This window comes from Nelumbo lutea, chromosome 4 (genome assembly GCF_056320005.1).
Source record: "Nelumbo lutea isolate HS-2025 chromosome 4, American lotus-T2T, whole genome shotgun sequence".
NCBI classification, from domain to species: domain Eukaryota; kingdom Viridiplantae; phylum Streptophyta; class Magnoliopsida; order Proteales; family Nelumbonaceae; genus Nelumbo; species Nelumbo lutea.
Window position 1 is genome coordinate 4,769,935 of NC_142687.1, and position 23,415 is coordinate 4,793,349.

At 36.1% G+C, this 23,415-nt stretch overlaps 2 protein-coding genes and 1 non-coding gene across 4 annotated transcripts; all 3 read right to left on the reverse strand.

Annotated features, from left to right (window-relative positions):
• Positions 1 to 697: 697 nt before the first annotated feature.
• On the reverse strand, positions 698 to 3,861 carry LOC148853495 (mediator of RNA polymerase II transcription subunit 30-like). The gene is made up of 3 exons (XM_088981924.1): positions 3,277 to 3,861; positions 2,842 to 2,943; positions 698 to 1,030 (listed from the first exon to the last, which is right to left on the reverse strand). Exons 1-3 carry the CDS (start codon positions 3,598 to 3,600, stop codon positions 932 to 934), a joined length of 525 nt encoding a protein of 174 aa, XP_088838050.1. The 5' UTR covers positions 3,601 to 3,861; the 3' UTR covers positions 698 to 931.
• TRNAS-UGA (transfer RNA serine (anticodon UGA)) lies at positions 3,800 to 3,881 on the reverse strand. Its single transcript has one exon. It is a non-coding gene; the product is annotated as a tRNA-Ser (tRNA).
• A 7,510-nt stretch (positions 3,882 to 11,391) lies between these two features.
• On the reverse strand, positions 11,392 to 20,885 carry LOC148853497 (histidine kinase 3-like). 2 transcript variants are annotated; one of them, XR_016094973.1, is made up of 11 exons: positions 19,306 to 20,885; positions 18,777 to 19,058; positions 18,396 to 18,565; positions 17,684 to 17,896; positions 17,402 to 17,588; positions 17,256 to 17,307; positions 16,909 to 17,138; positions 16,688 to 16,786; positions 15,048 to 16,189; positions 13,449 to 13,808; positions 11,392 to 11,882 (listed from the first exon to the last, which is right to left on the reverse strand). XR_016094973.1 is itself a non-coding variant. In XM_088941550.1 (10 exons), the coding sequence occupies exons 1-10, from the start codon at positions 19,822 to 19,824 to the stop codon at positions 13,544 to 13,546; spliced, it is 3,159 nt and encodes a 1,052-aa protein (XP_088797676.1). In that variant the 5' UTR covers positions 19,825 to 20,885; the 3' UTR covers positions 13,445 to 13,543. The 2 variants fall into 2 exon arrangements, 1 of the variants encoding a protein (XP_088797676.1); XM_088941550.1 differs by lacking the exon at positions 11,392 to 11,882 and having other exon boundaries at positions 13,445 to 13,808.
• Between the last annotated feature and the right edge of the window lie 2,530 nt (positions 20,886 to 23,415).

A 23,415-nucleotide genomic window follows, 5' to 3' on the forward strand; every position in this document is an offset into this window, starting at 1 on the left:
TAAAATACATTTGGGGTAGGTGCCAGGTGGGAATTGATGCTAATTCACGGGCGGATATGAATGCATAGGGTGTGGGTTTTTTAACTTTTGAATGTTTATAAAATTGCAGCAGAATTCAGAATTCTGCATTAGGCCCGTCCGTACTTCTCCGTATTTTTTATTCTCTCATTTACCCCAATAGGTAGAGAGAAACATGACATAGTATAGGTCGAAATGGCACTTAGGACTGCCTTAATAAGGACTTCCTTGCCAGCTTGATTCAAGAGTTTGCTTCTCCAACCTGTGGTCCTTCTTTCAGGCTTTTCTATAATGAAATCAAAAAGCTTGAGTTTAGACCTGCTGAAGGAGGGAAGGCCCAGGTAGACAGAGGGTTTTTTCACCAATTTAAAATTAAAATTCCTTGCCAGCAGTTTTTGGAGTCTATGATGCACATTTGAACTGAAAGAAATTTCAGATTTGACTCTTTGGCATGTTTTGTACAAAGTGGCCGCTCTCAAACTTGAACTTTGTTCTCCCACTATCAGCTTGAAATTTTACTATTGAATGAAGCAATAGCTCCTAAACATGGTTCACACAGATACAGGTAAGAATCTGATGGTAGCTAATACTGTTATGATTTTTTTTTTGTTAACAACACTGTTATAATTAAAACCATTTGAATCTCTCATACGCACTGACACAAAATTAATTCAGCAAGTGGATAACCTTCAAGATGTTTGCAATTTCGGTCATAATATAAAATTGTAGTCCTACAAAAATTACACCAATTTAACATGCCAAATAAAATGAGATTGACATGACTAATGAAAATTATCCTCATACAAATCTTTTGACTTAATTAGTTTGATAAGCAAAATTCTATCATCTCAACCTTCAACCTTCAAACCCTAATGCTCAGACTGTTCTTTGAGTTAGACTTGTGTTCTCTGTTCTAAACGGAACAAGGACTCTGCCATGTGGATATGTCAGTAATAACCACTCGAAGCTGATCTATGAGAAGCTTGAGATGCTTATGCTTATTTGCAAGCTCCTACATTCAAAACAAGAGAAAATCAAATGAATCAAATGTTACAAACGGAAACTTTTTTTTTATGAGAACTCAATAAAGAAAGCTGGTTTCTCATGTATCTATAATCTACCATACATTAAACTTATGACCTAGGATATAAAAATAAAAGCATGACTTAGGTGACAAACTAATAATTAGTTCAAGATGAGAGGGCGCATAAGGCCATAACATCTGTTTAATGCATGACTGATAAAATGCATAAAGTAGAATACTAAACATGGTTTTATGCATGTAACATGGAAATTTTGTGTTATGCATGACTGATAGAATGCATCAAGTGTAATATTAGTTTGAATTAACTAAAAATGTCTTCGGGTTTTATAGAAACATAGACAGCTTTTTCCCCTATTCCCTAATAGCATAACGAAATAGGAAAGTTGGTATGCTTGCTGAACGGTCACACCCATTTTCTGAGTTGTCCACAGATGGACCCTGCATTGGATGGGTTCATAGTCCCAAAAGCCCAGTGCTACCAACATAAGTTAACCACCCAATTAATAGACTAACCCACAAGCACCGACTTTTATGTATGCAATGAATCAAGAAAGCTGGTTCTACTATCTACCATTTTCTGGTGTGTAGTAATGAACGTATTTATTCAGAAAAAACAAGGCAATAAAACTACCACTAACTTTGCATCCTCTAACATATCATACAGAATAATTTATCGGCCAATAAACTAGCAAGAAAAGCAGTTGGGAGTGAATAGCTGTATTGAGGAGCCAACGGTTCGGGCTATATCTGTTTATGGAATCTGCTTTATTTTTCTTTTTTTTTTTTTTTGATTAATTGTGCCAATAAAAATCACTGTGCCTCGCTCATCCATCTGTGGATTGGATAAGGTGAGTGTATCCTTTTCAAACATCATTCTATTTCAGCAATAAAGTTGTGCTCAAGGTTTCTACTGAAAATTCCGAAATGATTAGGAGATCAATTATTGTAACATTGAAATTTGTAAGTTAATAACATGATAGCTGTTAAAGGTTTTACAGAACCTCAGCCTATCTTCAGCCAAGAAAAACAAAGAAGGGGGGAAAGAAACTCCCGAGGGCATCCAGGCATTAAACTGTTTGGACCTCCTTCATCATCATCATCATCATCATCCAAGCCTTATCCCAACTATATGAGGTCAGCCTGTTTGGACCTCCCTATGTAAAAAAAAAATGCCATTATCTAATGTTGGTCTTAGGCTCCCAGCTCAGCTCCCTAGGATCTTCGGAGTAGACTGGATATGGACCTAACCTTTGGCATTTTTTTTTTAACAAAGTGTTCTCATAATAGGCCAAATAGAACAAAATTATATGCTTACATGGAAATCAGGATGATCAAGAATCATTATCATCTACACCTCATCCCAACCATATGGGGTTGGCTACACGAATGTTGTTTTGTCATTCCGTTCTATCTAGTGCTATACCCATTGTCAAATTAGGAAGACGAGGAATCTACAACAGTAATATCAGCCTCTTAACAACTAACATTATCCAAGAATTCCAAGCAATATAAAAAGCAGATCCAAGAAGATAAATAGTGATGGTATTAAACACTGATCAGGTATAAACATAACAAATATAAGGGTCTCAAGAGGAGAAACACTTTAGCACTTTCCACTTATAAATGTTTAAGCCTTGCACAAAAATCATGCAACGATCAATTTTCAAGTCCTCCTAAGCAACCCTTCAAATTCGAACATGTAGGAGAGTGTAAAGCAAATTCATGTTCGAGAATAATCGATAGAACATAAAAACTTAAAAAAAAAAAATCTAAATTACCTTTCTTAAATTGGTGGCTCGCTCTTCAAGATTCTCGGTTTCCGCTTGATTTGCTCGGGATTCAGAACTGGCAACAATGGAACCAGTTTCATATGCTTTAGCCTAAATTGAGATAATCCACCATTGTAATGGCCACGGATGTAAAGAAATTAATGAAGAAGAGAAAATGAGAGAAGTAAAATTGATTAAAAAAATTCGTAACTCTTTCAATTCTTCTTCTTTAAATGAGCGATACGCCTCGAGACAAAGGTTCTACCATCTTGTAATCAAGTTTTTCTGAATTGTAAAAGATCTAAAGAGGTTGTTTACAATATATGTATCATTGTTTCGTTAATTTAACAAATCTTAAATTACCTGTTTAGGTAAACAACCAAAAATGAAAAGAAAGTCAAGAGAATATTGGGAAAAAAACTGAAATTTAGGGTTTTGGTTCACCTTCTGGGAGTTTGGAATTGCAGAAAGGACAGCACGAAGCGAAGCGACAGAAGATTTATAACGAAGACGAGCATCTTCAAGAGCACCATCGCCCATTTCTAAATGATGAGACGAATCCGCAGTATCGCCACTGACGATGCCGTTAGAAGAGTGAGCTGACACAGCTGTGGACCACAGGGCTGGGTTGCAGAGTTCGTCGTTCATGGAGGAGAGAATCTGAAATGCTGCTTCGATCGTGTCCTCCAGGTGCTTCAATCCCCCCGCCGCCAGTTCCTGCGTGCTTTTAACGTTCGACATCACAACTTTCTCTTCCGCCGTCATCATCCGCAGACCGTGACTTCGTTACAAAGCCTCATAATTTCAAATCGACGGAAAAATCCCTCCCTCTCCAACTCCGATTCTGAAACCAATTTGCAGTATACTTAGTAAAAGAACCAGTTTCACACTCACAATGAGCGCGTAGTGGCATAGGCGCGTGGCCTACCGTTTTGTAGGACACGAAACAGGCAAAATGAAAAGCTTTCGTCGACAGCAGGGTTCGAACCTGCGCGGGCGAAGCCCAACAGATTTCAAGTCTGTCTCCTTAACCACTCGGACATATCGACGCGATTTTGTAAGTGAGTAGAATCATCAGTAATTGATTGAATAATGAACATGCGCGAAATAGATAATTCTCTAAAGTTAAAGCCCGTTTGGGAGGATTGAAGCTTTGAGCCTTTGATTGAAGTACTTTCACAAACTGCTTTCAAAAAGCTACTTAAAATAAGTTTCACCAGAGAACCCTTTTTTTTTTTAATTGAACAATAGTATATTTGGCCTGGTTTTTCACCAAACATAACTTATAGGCTGTTCATGTGAGGCCTACCTCACAAAGCCAGAAGTTACTGCATGAAAGCCCTCCTAAACGGGCACTAAACTAGGGAAGACTTTGGCTGTTTAAGAGCTTTCTTCAAATTATACATTACCCTATTAAGATCCTTGCAGTATTGATTGCAAGTATTCTTTTACCTCATTGTAATGTGTGTATACAATAAACTCCCAAACAGCCCTTTCTATTTTTTCTAAATAATCAAAAATTTTCCTCCTAAGCCCTGATTATCCCCTACAATTTTTTTTTACAACTTTCTCTTGCACTTCTATCTAGTATGTGACAAGTGTTTCCTATATATCTATATTATATACTTAAAAGGCAATTGTCCATTGTCAACTTACTCCACTTGCTTCTCAACCCCCCCTCCCCCCTTAGAATTTTTTTTTTTGGTTTTTATGAATTAAAAAATAAAAATCAAAGCACTATTTAAATTCATCCACAATCAATTCACTTCCCAAAATCAAATATTGGCATCTTTTAAACACCAATCCATGCATTACCCCAATTTCTTCTAAGGGTTAATTATTTATATATTTCAAAAAAACAATTTGTATATACCTTACAAAAATGGCCCCACATAGCACAAAATAGGCCTTAAGAAAACATTTAGGATTGTTTTACATGCCCATTAACTTTTTTCATAATCCCATTTTTTTTCTTTCTTGTCAACAATTTCTTCCCCACCAACTCCTCTCTCTCTCTCTATCTCTTGTTACTTTAAATTGAAATCCCTCTTTGTTCTAGTTTCGAAGGATGTCCATCACTGCTCTGAAAACACCATCATCTTCTTTTGGTGATGTTTGTAGCAATGGAGAAAGTGAGGGAAGAATAAGAAGATAATATACATGTTTTGAAAATTTAATAAACAATTAAGGACCAAAGAATTAAGTACACTTTGGTCCTTTAGGTTTTATTGTTAGACTAATAATTAATTGTGTGTATTACATGTATTATTTTTTTCATATTAATTACTTGAATTTTAGATATATCATAGTTAAGATAGAAATTGAAAATTAATAAAAATAACAATATGATTAAAAATAAACTTAAATACTTATATTAAATGTGCACTTGTAGAAATTTTAAATAATAATAATAATAATAATAATAATTATTATTATTATTATTATTATTATTATTATTATTACTATTATTATTATTATTATTATTATTATTATTATTATTATTATTACTATTATTATTATTATTATTATTATTATTATTATTATTATTATTATTATATTTACTACTACTACTAAATTTTGTATTCTATTTTTGTCTTAAATAAAAATAATTTTTATTTTAACAGTTATTTTTATTTAATATGATGATTATATAACATTTGAAATGTTCCGAAATGTTTTGACAAAACTCTATTTTTTGTGTCCTATTTTTTAAAATATTTATTATTCAATTATGACATCATCAATTTTTTTAAAAAGTTGGATCATTGACCCACCATTTAGTTAACAAGATAGCTTTGTTTTCAGATCAATTTTAAACTATATATTTCATCAATATTATATAAATATTTTTTACTTATCACACTTAATTTTTGTTTGGTGTAATTAATATATAATTTTTTATATATTCTTTTGATTACATTATATCTTATGCATAATGTTTACTTTTGTGATTTTTTGTATTTTCTATTTTTTAAAATTTTATTATCATTTCTAGGTTAATTTTAATTTTGGCATTCCATTTTGATCATTTATAAAAATACTTCTTACATTTCATACTTATTTTTGTTCAGTATAATGAATATACAATATTAGTGACATGCCCATTTCTTTTTATTTTGTGTATTATATATTTTATTTATTTTAATCTTTTATTACTTAATTATGACATTATTTATTAATGCATTTGACCTCGAATGGTTGAATTGCTTACCCACCACCGAGAGGGAAGAAAATTGTTTTGTTTTCAAATTATTTTTCAAAATATTTATTTTTGTATTATTAAAATTAATGTTGTGGATTTAATTAGTAGAATTTCATGATGAGAAAAATACACCTTAAATATAGGATTTAATAAGAGAATATACCTTAGATATGATATTTAATGAGAGATAATAGGAAAATAATTTCACTTCCAAATTTCAATTGATTTTGAGTTTTACATTCCATTTCCATCATTAATAAAAATATTTCTTATTTATCATCAATGTTTTTGACATGTTGATTTGGTTGATTGAACCGTTCAAACCATCACTCGGCCTTGATTCTCGATTTGGTTCTGTTGAAACTCCACGTTTTAGTTAAAATCCGTCTAACCCAGGTGGTTCAACCACTGACTTGTTCGACCTAGTAAGTAGGTCATAGGTTGCACACTTAATTATGTGCAAACTTTTTGAAGCCATAACCTTGCACTTTGATGTTCGATTGGGGTTATTTTTTTTTTTTTGAGTAACTTTTCAAGATCTATACATTCCAAGGACCTTAGGCACCTTACCTTGCTATTTTTGCAAAAAAAAAACCCTTTTTGTCCCCAAATTGCAATTTTTAATATTTTTTATAAATTAAAAATTAAAAACTGAATTAAAAAAACACAAATAAATGTAACATAATACATATATTATATGTAATTGATACATGTAAAACATAATTATACTATTTATTGATAAAATATGTATTTTTATACACACACACACACACATAGTGTTAACACAAGCGGTTTGACTCGTTTGACCTTGATAATTGAACTGGTGACCTATGACCCAAAAAATGGGTTAGGCTCTAGGTCGGTTTTTAAAGCATTGTATATCATACTTATTATTGTTTAATACGTCAAATATATGATATTAAAAACATTCCCAATTTTTTTTTAATTTCTATATTTTTTGCATTTTATATATTTTAAATTTTATTATTTAATTGTGGCAACATGGATTGGATCATTTGACCAAAATAGTTTAATTTCTTACCACCACCTGGATGAAAACACTATTATTTTAAAAGTATAAGTTTTTATGTTATTGAAATTATTAATTTATTATGTATGGATTTAACTATAAAATTTAATGATGAGAAGAAACGGAAAAGCCTTAAATATATGATTCAATGATAATGAATGCAAATTAATATCTTAAATATTGGATTTAATGCGAGAGAATTGAATGCATTGAATATTTTAAAATAACATATTTTGAACTCATTTAATATCAATAACCAATTACCCTATTTGTCCTCAATTTTTTATCAATAAATTTAAATATAGAGGGATAAATTTTGTCTTCAAAAAAATTACAGAAATATTCTTGAGGTTATTTGTACTTTTTTAAAGTAGTATAGATATAGATATAGATTTAATGTTTGAAAGGTCCACAAGGTATGTGTAAATACTTTTTGAAACTAAAAATTATATTTTCTTAGAAGGCAAACCACATGGTATATTTGTCCATTACTATATATATAGCATATATATATATAGCATATATATAAGTTTCCTCAAACCTCAAGGTATATACGAGTAATTAACCATGATCTATTTGTCCATTACTATATATATAGCATATACTTGTCTTAGTTTACGTGAAGGTAATAAAATTTTAATTTGATTATATAACGTTAACTTATACTTTTATCCAATACTTGCACATATGCATATATTGCCAAATTTGAATGAAACTATAGGAGATCATGCCCTAACTCAAAACGCACGATAAAAGCTTTTTTATTTTTTTTATGAAAGATGCTAAATTATTAGAAATCAAAGAGCAATAGATACAAGCATATCGTGCTCAACTAAACTTTAAATCAAGCCTTATTTTCCACAATGCCATGAAAGTTGGGAAGCACTTGTATAGCTTGTTTTACCACCCCATGAACCACCATATTTGAAAATCTCACGTAATGCCAAAATCTATTAGTAGAGAATCTCGATACCATGTCAATGATGTCCCTAATTTGAGGAGAGAACGAGGAAGACCTTACCTACTTAGTTTCTTGATTGATATTTGTAGAATCCACCTCTACAATTAAATTATCTACTAATTAATTTTTCATTTTGAATCTTGGGTTTGGATGGTTGGGACTAACCAATGCGATGTTTGGTATCATTCTCATTTCTTCAGAAATTGGTGCCACATCAGTAATCCAAAAATTACCAATGAATTTCATATTTGGTTGGTAGATTTATGAGAAATCAAAAAATCACTCAGAAAATAATTATTAAAATTGGGCCTAAAAGGAATCACCATTTTTCATGACTTCTCTTCTCAAGTTGATTCCAATTTTTTTTGGATGCTGTGACATCTAACATGGATAAGAGATATAGTTCTCATAAAATAAAAATCAATATTGATAAGAAGTACCAAACAAGCTTTTTGAAATATCAGTAATTAATGAAAAATCTCATCGGATGATCAACAATGGTACCAAACAACACCCAAATGGCCTTCCACCTTCATTGGGGGTTGGGGTGGGAGGGTTATGTGCCTAGGGGATAGGCTGAAACATTAGATAAGTCATAAAAAAGGCATATTATCCAATTCGCCATGACTTTTCAAAACCTTCAAAAAACCCTCCGTCTAAAACTCACCTCCCTTAAGATTTCCTTTAGTGATCATTAATAGAAGTCCAAGTAAGCATTTAAGTAATTTACATGACCAAGCTACCCTTGAACGACCAATCAAGTTTATTAAATATTTTTATAACAAAAGTTACCCCTAATTGGCCATTCAAAGGTAATTTAGTTATAAAAAATATTTAATAAGCTTGATTGACCATTCAAGAATAGTTTGGTTATATAAAATATTCAAGGGAGAATGATCGGTCCAGGTCAGAATTTTTTAGCCCCATTATATAAGGGGATGAATCCTGACCGTGGATTGATGCCAAATCCACAAACAGGATGTGGTTTATAAGGGGGCTACTACTAGACTAGGGGGGTTGTAATTCTACATTGAATTACAGTGTATTTAGCCCAATACTCAAATACTTATGGGACAACTTCTTTTAACAATTTGTTTTTTTTTTTTTGTAAGAAAAAAAATCTATTAACAATAAATAAATGAATTGAGCTAACTGAAATTCTAAAGGTTTTGAAAAGTCAAGATGAGTTTAAGAAAAATGTCAAAAAAAATGTTGAATTTTTAGATTAAACCCGAAAAAGAAAGGAAAAAAAAACAGTATGATGAGATGATATTTAACCATATGACTTGGGCTCGTAGAGGCTATTCAAAAGCACCTATATATATATATATATATATAAAGCAGTAATTGTTTTGGTCTTCTGTGCATGTGATTACGGTAGGACCATGGAATAGGTAGGAAGCTATGGGTTCTGCAAGTCAGTCATGTACGGTGGTTTTTTTCTCCCAAGAGGCTAAGACTAAAATCATAAACCATGCCCAGAGCCAGAGGGGTCCAGAGTCCAGATCCAGCGGGCGGTTGGATGAATGACCCGTGATCCAGTGCCCATGTCTTTAGAGAATCAGAAAGCGCGCCCAGTTTTCTGTTGCCTGGGCTGATTCCAAAGTTCATGGGCCCGCTGCATTCTGAAACCAGAGCAGTTGCAAAGACATTGCCCATTCCTAATAGTAATAGCTAGAGATATCCTATCAGATATTAGGACAGGGGTTAAGAAGAGTTAAGACAGCGTCAGATTTTTGATATGGGCTTCTGATCTGTGCTTCATGAAAAAAAACCCAAGAACGAACAGTAACACTTTTGCATAAGGCTGCTACTTTTGCAGCTGCAGCTGAAGCCTAAGCTTTCCCTATTGCTGCTGGCCTGGACTGGAGTACATTGATTCACCTGTCCCAGTAAGCGAGTACCATCACAACACGTAAGTCCTTGGCTTATACCAACATGATCTGGGGCACCTGAGTCCACTGCCTGTGGCCAAGGTTAGAAGCATCGCACCCACTGCCACTACTACCCATTGGGTTCCGAAATGGATTTGGAGATTAAGCAAGCCAGGCCCGGGATTCTGCTTAAAAATCCACAGCACAACATACCATATTTTTATGAATCTCCATGTAAATAATTGCAAGTAAGGAAAGAGTAGTGATGCATAATATATGAATGTGAGATGATAGACTGGCCGCCTCTCTTTAGGTGGGCCCACGTTTAATTGGTATGTCTTTATCATCTGAGGGTGCAACATGTGGCAAAGTTGTGTTACCAAGGCCTCGGTTAACCCAGTTTGCGCGTAGTCGGTCACATGATTCCCCACCCCACCTTTGAAAAAAAAAAGAAAAAAAAGAAAATCCTGAATTCCTGATCCAAACCATAGGAATTGTTCCCCTACACCTTTATTTTGTTTGTTTTTTTGGAAAGCACCAAATACCTACACAATATAATTTTTTTTAGAAAAAAAAAAATCGATCGGATATATCATGGAGTGCAATACGATGAACTAAATTAATGCACTTTATCCATCCAATGAATTCCTACCATACATACAAAAGCAGTGTGGTATGAGGACGTTGCAATTATTGGCCCATGACCTTGCACCTTTTATTGTGAAAATTACAGTTTTGGGTTGGGGTGGTGACACTTCACACTTGGGCCTCAACATAATGTCAGTTAATGTACTTAAACTTAATGTTGATTTGCGAGAATATAGGGTGGTAGATCATCCCAATTCCCAAGTTCAGAGTACCTACCGAGTGCCTCCCTGTTTTGCTTAAATATCATGTTTGGAATCTTTAACAGTTAAGGCTTATAGCCCAACCACCCAGAGAAGTTGAGGACTTGAAGATCCCGGGCTCGGAGAAAAAATCAAGGTTTAGGGGTTGATGTTAAGTCATAAGTGGGGCTTTAAGAAATACAGTTAAATGTACCTCAAGGTGGTTTGGTGGTTACAAGTGATGAGATGATTCGGAAAGGGAAAGCCTGACCCTGACATGGAAGAACTATCAATATCAGGCTGTAGAAATGGGATTTAGGAACACCAAGTCCCAATTATTCCAATAAATCCAATATTCCATATCTACTTCGTTGCTCTCTTTTGCATACTTCCTTGCTTTCTTCTGCCCATCACAAACTGTGGTCACAATCTTTTTTTTTTCATTACTCCATTTGTTAGATCAGAAGAAATCAAGTAAAAATACTAACGCAATCTGAAAGAAATAAAGGGAGATGAAACAAAATGACATCGATACTGCAGCCGGACAGAACGGCTGATTATCTATAAGGATACAGTAACTAATGGTTACAGTGGTTTCTTTATTTGATCTGAACCATGAAAAGCCAGATCAGAAAGAAACTATAAAGAACTAGGAAGAATAAAAATAAGTGAACTGTTTAATCCTGGTATCTTTATTGCATTGGACGTATGGTACATGTTGATTCATCCTTCTTGTTTTGCCAGGAATTGAAAAAGAAATACATGTATTGTCTTACCTGTACTGAATTAAACTATAATACATCCCTGATTCTTAGAGGGAAAACAAAAAGAATTAGTTATATCCTCTTCACCCCAATTTCACTCTTACATGGGGTAGAAGTGCTTGTGTCCACTGTACAATTCTCATGACACACCCAAGTTCACAGGGTGCATTGCCGACATTCAAGAGTTGTAACTGTGAATGTGAACAAAAGATGAGTAGTCTTTGAGGAGGTCCTTAGACTTTAAACTCAAGCCACCAAAGCTGATTCAAGTCAACACAAGAATCTCTTATGCTCTGCTTGCAAGATAGATTGCAGGTTCACCGGTTCCAAACCCAGGATGGAAGGGACGCATAGATACACTCTCAGTTAACAACTGGATATTTCTTTTTTCCCTGGAAGAAACCCAAAACAAGCTTTAGCAGTTTACCACTGAGTATAAAAATAATGCTGCTTTAAAGTCAAATGAATGAAATCTTTGATTTGAGGCTTTCAGAGAATGGACAATTCAATCAAAGCAAAGGTTTAGGGAAGTCATGAATAATCATGATATATTACCCCATAAATCCAGACATTATTAGCTAAGTGCCCATAAAGTTCAACATGATAGAAGTTTGAGTCAAATGAATTTCCTAATGCATCTGGATCTGGACTAAGCCTTTTTAACCAAACACACGCACACACGCGTACACACACACGCACACACACGCACGCACACACACACACACACACACACACAAAAGAACAAATGAATGAATAAAAAAGAAATAATAAAAACATGATCAGCCAGACGCTTATGCTGGCATCGTACAAGTTACACCAGCCTAGTTGGCTGGCGGATGCTACGGTGATGATTACTTCCACAAAGCCAAAATCATATTAGGTCAAACATTTGAAAGAGAACCCTGACTTAGTCACACTGCATGGAGTAGATGTTCGGATAACTCGAAAACTTATTCCAGTTGAATGTCAGCCTCCATTTCACAATGTAAGAACTAAGTTTGGGCTGGCAAGCATGAGAATGCAGGTTTGAGTCTGAGGTGACTACTATGTGCAAAAAATGCCAAAGGTTAGGACCGCTACCCAGTCTACCCCTCCCAAGACCCTAAATAGCTGGGACCAGCATTGGGTAATGACCCAACACTTGAATATGGGGTCAAGACAACCGTTTCATGAAATATCCTAATCATCCAAGTGATCCTAAAGAAATCTTTGCTGATGAGTCAAATCTGAATGGAAGTACAAGGTTATAATTTTTTGGTTTTACATTCCATTTGCTATATATATATAAGGAGAGAAATAAAGGATTATTTGAAGAAAATAACACTGTTGAAACGCTCACAGCAGAGATTGGCAGAATAATCATGGCCTGGATTCTTATTCTACCTGAATTTTCCAAGACTACTGGAGAGAACTTTTGCATCCAATTATTGGTCTAACATTGAATGAACTGAATGCTTCGAGTCTTATATTTTGTGTGGTTATTATATAGTCTTTCTTGCTTTGGTTTTGTTATACTTGGTCTTTCTCTTTTTCTTTTTTTTTTTTTTCTATTTACCGCATAAAGGCTACAATTTCATGAAAAATGTGTTTAAGTCTGACCACATTGTGCAGAAGAAATGCTGAAGGTTAGATCCATATCCAGTCCACCCCTCCCAAGACCACATATAGCTGGGAACAAAATCACCTTCATCACCAGAGTAAATGGTCATGAAAATTGCACTTTTGGTCCAAAAAGTTAGGTTATATGGTTAGGAACTTAGGATGGACATGGATTTTGCAGGTGAGACCCAAGTCTACTGATAACATAAAATCTGCAAATGGCAGGTCATGAAGCAGACTTCTACCTGAAACGAGTGATGTGAAATGATGCATTCTAAATTTCTAATAATTCCATTTGAAACTTTCCTTTGAAGGGCAGAAGAACTTGAGTTGAAAGAGAGGATTTATGGAGTACTTACTCTTGAAAACAACTGCTTAGGCATTCAAGTCCCAACAAGTTCTGAAGAATGACTGCTTGTGCAAATATCCTCATCAGCCTTCTCTTAAGTGCTCTTTATTGGGCACACAATGAATTGGATTTGAAAAAACGTGACACTTCTTGGTAAAGTTGCTCCCCTTCAAATGGTTTTGACACATAACCATCCATACCACACCTCAAGCACTCTTCATGTGTAGCCTGGATAACGTCTGCTGTCATGGCCAGTATGGGTATATGCCAGTTTGAAATATTTCTGTAAGCTTCTTTGGGTACTTTTCCATGTTGGATACGACCATTGATGTCATGTTCCATATCCCGAATTATTCTTGTAGCTTCAAACCTGGGGTGGGGCGGGGGGGATTGGAAACACTTCCATGTAAAAAATCATAACAGCGAAGCAATGAAACAACATTCATGCATAAAAGCTTATGCACAATCTGAAAACAAAGAAACTAAAAATCAAAGAAAATATGCTCATCAACAAGAAATCAAAGAAGAAAAAGGTACAAGACAGTAAGAAAACTGAGAACAGTGTAGCGTTTATTATCTACATTCAGCATCCAGGTTTCAAACCTTGATGTTTAAGGGTACAGAAAAATGAGATGTATAAGCAAGATGCAAAGACATCTGAACATCAACTTTTCCTGCATTTAAGCTATCTGAATCTGATGTTTTTTCAGATGGTGTTGATGCTAGAAGCCAGCCAAAATCATGAGCCTCGGGATTTCCTAACATCACACACTGGTAAATGGACAATTATGCACCCAAGTTATGCCACGATAGCATATAAGTAATGGTGCAACTTGTGTACCCAATGTGAAGAATTTCCACTGCATTGGGCCAGGGCCTCAGGCCACACCCATTCCAAATTTAACAAATGCTCAAGCTGAGCCTGTCCAAGTTGTAACCCTACATACAAGTGAAAAAACACTTGTATGCCAGATACCCATCAGTGGGTATCAGTGCATATCCATATGACTGATACCATACTTTTTTATTTTTTATATCATCAGCAAGCACTATAGGGATTTAATCTATCATCCCAAAGTTTTAAAGTTTTATAAACCTGTGTGTATTGGTGTATCCATGCATCTCCATTGTCACCGATATGGGGCATATTGTATTGATATTTTGATCCCTGTTTGCATCCAACTCTTATCCTTTATAGGGCCTACTTCCCTATACCAGGGATATGGCTACTAATCTATTGATCTAGCCTGTTTGGTTTCTGGCAGCACAATGGTTGCAAGAATAAAAAAACAATAATCAATTATCTCAACCATCCTATGTAGAGATTGGACAAAAATAGAACAACAAAATTAGATTAATAGAGAAAAGTAAGCAACATATTGTGTTGACTGTAGGTGCATTTGCCAAAAATACCATCTAAGGGGCGACACTTTGACTAAATCTGGACTAAGGGGTTGGTGTCATGTGCACAATAAAGATGATTAGGCAAAAAATTGAAGGCAGGAAGTTTCATCTTCTTAACCAATATGAACTATGATAACCCATTACCCAATGCATAAAACCCCCCTATGTCATGTATGAAGGTATAGTACATAAGTAGGAAGCATACCCATCCATTTCTGGCATCTGAATATCCATGAAGCAGGCATCAAAATTATGGGGTGGCTTAAGCATTGCAATTGCCTTTTTCCCACTATCAGCACAGGCCACCTCAGCTCCATACCTCTTCAAAGCATGAGCTGCAACTCTGAGGTTCACATTATTGTCATCTACTACCAAGATATGTTTGCCACAAAGAAGATTGTGAAGAGAAAGAACAGGGAGACCTCCATTTAGGCAATTTCCCTTGTTCCCCACACCCAAGGCTCGCTGCAAAGAGGCAGCCAGCATACTGACCCTCAGTGGCTTCATGATGACATTCGGTGTATACCCAATGGATTTTGGAGCACTAGTTTTTGTAGAGGTGATGGAATTAGCTAGAAAAAACAACTTTGGATAATCCACTTTGTCATTCTTCCTCAACTTGTTAATTAAAAGACTTGAGAGGTCAATATCCTTATCCCAAGCTTCTTTCTCAACAAGGACCATCGTGATAACTGCAGTCCCACTGCTTAAACTAGTGAGACCTTGATTCAGATCAGAAGCCACTTCCACATGGATTCCAAGACGTTGGAGATGATATATTGTCACCTTTGCCCGGATGGGTCTGGGGTCCACAACCAATGCTTTCATCCCCTCAAATTCTGAAGAAACAGATTTGGAGTGGTTATTAATTTGCTGTTTCTTGTACTTGTTTGAGTTGGAATGACCATTGGTGAAGACAGCAGTGAAAGTAAAGGTGGATCCAATTTGTGGTTCACTGACAAATCCTATCTCCCCCTTCATAAGACCAACCAAACATTTGCTTATACTCAGTCCAATACCTGTGCCCCCATGAGTACGTGAAGTGGATGTGTGCACCTGCATAAAGGGAGTGAAAACACGAGATTGGGCTTCACGAGGGATCCCCACGCCTGTGTCCTCAACAGATACAATTAGGTTGATGGTTTCAGAGGAGGTAGACAGTGGAATCTGAGAACATGAAGGCTTCTCTTCACTGAATGCCTTGAAAGCCTCCCAGCTACGGCGTTTATCAGACACAGGAAATCCACTCAAGGTGTTCTTTGGTGAAGTTTCTGTCTCAACTTCTATTGAGCCCATTACCTCCTCAACAAGATGAACAGTCACAAAAACGTGCCCTTTCTCTGTGAACTGCAAATGACAAAATTAATAACAAGGGAACTTTGTAGTAGACTAACTAGTAACAAGATAACAGAAAGTTGTCAGAATGTTTAATCAACTGAAATGAAGATACATAATTCTGACAATTAGAAGTAACTCGGTGCAAATTGTAAGATCTAAAAGGGCAAGATAATGGCCAAAACAGACAAATTTTTGGGTGGATACAGAAGGTTTCACAACACATTCTTTAACAGATAACATGGCCTTGGAAAGAGAAGAAATGGGGGAATAGCAGGAGTTACATAACCAGGACAATCCTGATGAAGATACTTTTCTGAAAGCACAGGTATGCTGAAAATACCATACCACAAAGAAAGGAGCAAATAAAACAACTGAAAACATAAGACAAGAAGAGCCTCTAATTAATAATTCTTTCAGGTTCATTTTGAAGCATTTGAAATTAATCTTTTATCAACTCCCAATTATCTGCCAATATCACCTAATGGTTCAACCTATTTTCAGACTTACTTTGATTGAATTGCCCATGAGATTGGTGATGATTTGCCGAAATCTTCCAGGATCACCAATTAGACTTTCAGGAACCCGATCAGAGATGTAGACTGCCAACTGCTCTCCCCAATAAATTTGCAGATGGAAGTTCCAAAAGTTCATAGGACAGAACACATTAGAGTTTTAAATTTCAAAAGTAGAAAACAAGAAGGCATATAAGGTTGGAAGCCATTTAATACCTCTATTCCCTTTTCTTGAGACTTTCCAGAAAAGAGTGACAAAACATCATCCAGAATTGCACGCAGATCAAATTGGACAGCCTCAAGCTCAAGCTTACCAGATTCAATCTTGGCTTGATCTAAAACTTCGTTTATAAGTGAAACCAGAGCTTTACCACTGGCTTGGGCAGTTCTGACATAATCTTGTTGTGTAATATCTAGATCTGTGTCCATGAGCATCTGCAGCATACCTGGAAGGTGAACAAATGTAAGCATTCCTCTGCTTTTTGAATAGCTTATAGGCTCAAATAGAATGTAGAATCAGACACGAAAATGTGCAAAGTACAATAAAATCATCAACTCCTCACCTAGGACACCATTCATTGGGGTTCTAATCTCATGGGAAACAGTAGCAAGGAACTATACCAAAAACAAAATATCCCAATTAGAATATTGCATGTAAACAATATGACTAAAAGTGAAGATTGATAAACAACACTGAAGTACCATTTACCTGCGATTTTGCAACATCTGCTGCCTCAGCCCTTTTCTTGAGTTCCATCATCTCACGATAATCATCTTCAACTTTGGCAATCCGATTTACTGTAGCATGGAATATGTGCCCAACAAGCAATGCAATCACAAGGACACCAATTGAGGTTGTTATTGCCATCCATGGCCATGGTGGCTTTTGCTTAAATCTGTTTCAAGAATGGACAAGATTTCAGAACCCATATTAATTACTTTCTGCGTCAAGCACTAAAATACTCCATTAATGGGAGGGTCAATTGATTACCTGCAACGCATCTCATGCTGCCTAAATGGGTCACCAAAGTTAAGGGTGCTTACATGGTACATCCCATTATCTGTTGTATTTGGACCATACATGCTAATTGGATCTGAAAGATTAGTTGTATCATACACATTTACAATGATAGTTTGTTTACTTGCAAGCTGGTGAAGCAACTTCTCCACAAGAGATTCAATGTCAAAGACTCCACCTAAGTACCTGCTCAGTAGTACATAAGGTAAGTCTTTCTCTCACCATCCATGTATGTATGTGTGTGGAATATGGGGGAACTAAGTGAAATCACATATGGGATGACTTGATTTGGATGATCTACTTATCCATATTTCCATTTATGATTTACCATTCATGATTCATCTAGATATAGCCTGGATAAACAAAATCAATAATCTGATTTGCAAACAAGACCTAAGAGGCTTACTGATTTAACAAATCAGTGATAACAAATCTTTTGGCAGGACAACCAAGACCTAAGGGGTTTATACTATTGACAGGATGGAATCAGACTTGCACCTAAGCTTTTTTGTATGCAGTGCTTCCATCATCCATATGTGTCAAGACAATATTATTCAAGATCAGATTAACTCATTGCTTCTGAATAAATCTTTGTTAAAAAATCCTAAATCAGTGCTAGGCCATCTGGTCTCAATTTTTCTGACCTATTTCATTACTTAAAGGTAGCGTAGGAGGGAGAAAATACCCATGTGTTGCTTGGATGCGCTCGTTTGGGGTTGCATTTGATGGGAGTTCCGACTTATAAACAGCAAATGTCAGTATCACCCCTAAACGGTTTGATTTAAGTAGTCTGAAGGGAGCAGTAAGGACCCCCTTTCCTGATACTCTTGCACGTAAGACATTCTCCCGATCTTCCTGTTATATACACAAGTATTTCAACATTGGTTGATGACATATACCTTTCACTCTATTACAATTTTTACATAATAAAATATCCAATACAGAAGTCACTTGGCACATTCCCTGTTACCCCTTCTCTACCCCCCACCCCCCACCCCCCCCCAAAAAAAACCCCTATTACACTATCAATGCATGATTATAAAGCAAGAAACAAGAAGATACGCACCTTCCCTGACATCATATCCAGAGAAACCACATGGGAAATGGTATCCTGTGCAAAGATAACTGGGGCATATTCTTCTTGAATGGGGGATGGCTCCTGGGGCTCGAAGGCATTGTCATCCTCCTGAACTGGGGATGGTTCGAGTGTATCCATTCTTTTAATGGTCCAACCTTGTTGTTTCTCGAATTGTTCCCTTTCCGAATGGAGAACCCTAACGGCATAAGCCACGCCACTTGTAAGTGGCCTTTCGAAAGCAGTCCTTTCTGTGTACTTTGCAAAAGTTGCCTGTAGCCAAAGAAAGATAGTTTCTTTGTTAACAAATTTCAGGAGATCATTGGAAGCAACAATCCTAGCTCTCACTTAAATCAAATGCAAAAAGGAAATCTGATAAACGAATTTCAGGAGATCACAGAGGGTAATTCAAATGTAGCTCACAAAAGAATTAAATGCAGAGTGAAATCCTGTGTGGAGCCAATTTAACTGCAAATGAAGAATTATAGACGTTATCCCAAATCGATGAAAACCTAAATACCTGATCAATAGCAGATGGATTCTTGCCATGGTGGAAGGTTGAAATCAGGATCGCTAAAGCCTGGACATGGTTCATACTCACGTTAAACTGGTCTTGCAGCATTCTGGCCCGCTCGTCACACATACTGGCGAGGGTCTCTTTCCTCTTCTCAGTCGCCTGAGAGCTCATATACAAGAAGATCCAGACCGACCCAAAGACCCAACTGACTACCCAGGCAATCAAAATCTTCCTCCACCATGATTTTTCGCGGACCTTCTTGGACCCAATATACTGGTAGTAGTGGTGATGGATCTTCCGACCACTTGCAGGGATTTTCTCCCACCAGCTGAGCCATATCTTACCTCTATCACGAAGAAAGCTAATCTTCTTCTCCATTAGTCCACCATTAATGAACCAGTTCATGGGTATCTCAGACAACATACAACAACATAGCATCAAAACCAGATGCCCCACCTTCAAATCAAACCCAAATACATGGAAATAACTCATACACGACAGAAGCCGAGACAAAACAACCATAAATGATGACAGGAGAAATTATCCCCCCCCCCCTGCTGGCTAGTTTCTACTTTCTAGGAAAACAAAGTCCACCATCAATTTTGCTAAAACTGCCTTCGTTATCCTCAAAATCAGAAACCAATAACATCCAAAAATAACTAACCAGAAAAGGAACTTCGAGTCCGAAATTGGAAAAAAAAAAAAGAAGAAGAAGAAGAAGAAGAAGAAGACAGAGAAAACACCCGTTAGCAAGATCGCCACGAACACTATCTTCTCTACCCAGACAAGACTAATATTATATCGCTGCTAATAACAACTTTAAAATCCGGAATCCAGAAGAGAAGTAGCAAATTTACAGGAAAGCAGCAAAGACCCACCAGGCACCAGCTAGTTAGATCACTGATCTAAACCTCTCTACTGCATCCATAAAAGAAGAATTAATGACTCTTAATAGCCTAACTACAATTTGTAGTTCTACAGAGTCGAAAGCATCGTGTCAACTGTCAGCTAAAACCCCAGAACGAGAAAAACGATGGACAAGGAACACCAAAGTGGTACAAACATAAACAAAACAAAACCCAACAAAGAAGAATCTTTGAAGAAAATCTAGTCTCTGGCTTTGGTCCTTAAATTCCTGAAATCAAAAAGGAAGAAAATCAAGCATGTGGAGGGCAAATATTGACTCTTGACTAAAAGCTGGAAGTGAGATCGAGGCAAGCAAGGAAGAGAAGAAGAAGGAGGGCAGGAAGAGAAGGAAGCAGAAAAGACTGGATTCATGAGCACTGTGAAAGCAGAATCTGTGAGTAAGAGATGAGAAGAATATGGCTGGAGAAATGTCTGCTTGCAGAGACCATTATCTCCATCTATCCACCAAAAATATAAAAAAGAAAAACAATATACATTTATATACAAATACAGTATAAAATAGTAAATTGAACCATTACTTACAATTTACAAAACATTAATATAAAAGAAATAAGTAAAATAACAAAAATAAAAGCGCCTAAAACTAAAAGGCAACAAGGTATCCTTCCACCCAGCAGGAGGCCAGTTATCGCTTCGCTTCGATGCTGCCTTCTCTCTCTCTCTCTCTCTCCATCCAGCTTATATTTTCCCATTTCTATCGCTATCCAAATTGCAGTGGGTAACTTCCACACGCTTACGCTATTGTTTGCGTGGCAATTCTTTAAATGACGAAAATACCCATACAGGCGGAGTAAAATGTCGAAAATTATAGGTAACGACGTTGCCCTTTTTTTGGGGGAGGACTGACATTAGATGCCCACGCTTTTTCTAGAATTGCCAAAAGAGAACAAGGCTCGCCGGGTGGCCGGGTAGGTGGATTGGAGCCTGGCCCCACGATAGAAACCACTCATGCTGCTCCTCTTAACTCTTATGTTATTTGTCTTTTCCGGAATCTGGACTCATTGCCTATTGGCTATGGCAGCTGTTGTAGTTACCAATTTACCATCACTCATCACACAGACGCAAATATACAAAACCCGCCTTAAGGTTAAGAAGGGTAATTAAACTAGCTGCATGCAATTCGGACGAACAAAAAATAAATAAATTAAATTAAAAAAGCCAAAAACCATTGTCTGAAGAACTAAACGGATTAGCAATTTGATTGTCTGAGTTATGGGTTATTATTATTAACCAAGTTAACCATTTTTTGCCCAAAAAATGAGTTAGTGAAACGGGCCAAATAGTCCGATCGTCCAAATTAACACGATTTGAAAACATTGAAAGAAAAGAATTAAAACTTAGGAGGAAACCATGTTGATAAATAAAATGTTAACAAGCAACAGGCATATATACAATTACAGTTCTAACGTCAAAGCCTGCCAAAATCTAACCGTATAAAATTAAAACTGTTTAACAAAAATAATTGAATTTAATTTTAATAATTTGAGGTTTCAACCTACGCATTCTATACCAGTTTGTCAAACCAGGATTTGACATTAAGACTGTGCAAATTTATTTGTACTAGCACAATTGAATGAGAGTGTAAATGTAAAAAAAAAAATGTAAATTCTTATTTAATTTTGTTTTAGATTTTACTTCATGTTTTAATTTATTTCATTTATACTGTAATTAAACAAAATTAGATTAGAATTTACATTCAAATCATTTGCATTGTCATAGTTTTGCACCAATGCAAATTTATTTGTATTGCAAAAAATTACAGCCTAAATTGTCAAAATAGGCAGACAATTTAAGGATTAAACTCGCAAAAAAAATGATAATTTAATTGTTTGACTCACCAACAAAAATCAATTAGCCCTAACAATAATATGAAGAGAAAGGCTTCGGGGCTCCCTCAATCACCAATGGAAAATGGGCTTGAGTATGTTCTGATTAGGATTAGGAAGGAAAAGAAAAACTAAAAACTGGTGACAGAATGGGAAATTCCGTCTCCATCATAATAGGGAGGAGTCAGGAGGGTGCGGCCTGCCGAAGTGGCCTTTTAGGTTTTAGTGGGGAGTCTGGGGACCGAGCGCCAGCGGGCCAGAAGTGGCAGTTATGAAAATAAAGTACAAAACTAATGGCATTCGGGAAACAACCACTTTAAACCAAGTTCGTGGCTCGTCACCAAGTGAGGAGATGAGACCATCACTAGCCACTCCTTTTTGGTGTCGATTGAAAGCGACCTCCCACGTCACCGCACCGGTTCGCTAGTCTCCACCAGTTATAAGATCACACGTGGCAGAATCAGGAAACCTGCGATAACACGCGTCTATACCCGGCGAGACAAAGCAGGGAATCTCCACTCCACGTGGAAAAATAGGACAAAAGATAAGTTAAAACGACACAAGGGTGTCGGACAGAAAGAGTCAAATACCTTCCCCCCGCCCGAATTTTAATTTTAAATTGTGATATTTTAGTTTTTTGTTCCTTTTTATGTACTTAAATTAAAAATCCCCCTTCCAAAGAAAAAAAAAAAAAAATCAGAAGACCAATAAGGAGAAAAGTTGTTAGACAGGAGCTACGGACACTAAATACAATGTACCTTCTTGAATTTAATGGAATTTAATAGGATTTTCCGTGAGGGTGGGGGGGAGTACTTGAAGGCCCGAATTTGATGATTTTGACTCTTTCGATTCTTAACACATTACTTTATTTTTGTATTCCGGTGTGATTAGCAGCTTATATAAACTAACTTCCAGGCCCTATAATAACTCCAATGTTATATAGTGATTAGTGATTCATCGCACACTTGCTGCTTTGAAATTGCAATTCCTGAATTTTGTATCTTCACTCTCCAGGTATCATTGATGAACTTAATGCACTGCACTGCGTAACCAAATTCAATTTTGGGCTTTACTTTTTTGGGGCTTTGAGTCCAAATTTCCGGCTGTAGACCCAACTCAGTTATCAATAAAATGCATATTAAGAGCGAGGAAAATGGATGTCTAGACTCTAGTTAGCAGCTGCTTGAGAAAAAAAAGACCACTTGGGTTGAACTTTTTTTTTTTAACAAAAAAAAAAAAAGTGAACAGAATAAGTGGAGCTGGGTAGGGGTTAAGGCAGGCGGGTTGGTGGTTAGTTGTTAAGTAGGTGAAGATGGACCCAGAGCAATAGTGCAACTTTTTAAGTTTTATAATCGACTTT

Coding starts and splice junctions, on each gene's coding strand:
- LOC148853497 (XM_088941550.1), bottom strand. CDS start 19,824: ATGGTTGTTTTGTCTCGGCTTCTGTCGTGTATGAGTTATTTCCATGTA. Junction 17,589..17,683: donor CAGCATGAGATGCGTTGCAG/GTAATCAATTGA, acceptor TTCTTGAAACAG/ATTTAAGCAAAAGCCACCAT. Junction 17,308..17,401: donor CAGATGTTGCAAAATCGCAG/GTAAATGGTACT, acceptor TTTTTGGTATAG/TTCCTTGCTACTGTTTCCCA.
- LOC148853495 (XM_088981924.1), bottom strand. CDS start 3,600: ATGATGACGGCGGAAGAGAAAGTTGTGATGTCGAACGTTAAAAGCACG. Junction 2,944..3,276: donor CAATTCCAAACTCCCAGAAG/GTGAACCAAAAC, acceptor ATCTCAATTTAG/GCTAAAGCATATGAAACTGG. Junction 1,031..2,841: donor GAGCCACCAATTTAAGAAAG/GTAATTTAGATT, acceptor TTTTGAATGTAG/GAGCTTGCAAATAAGCATAA.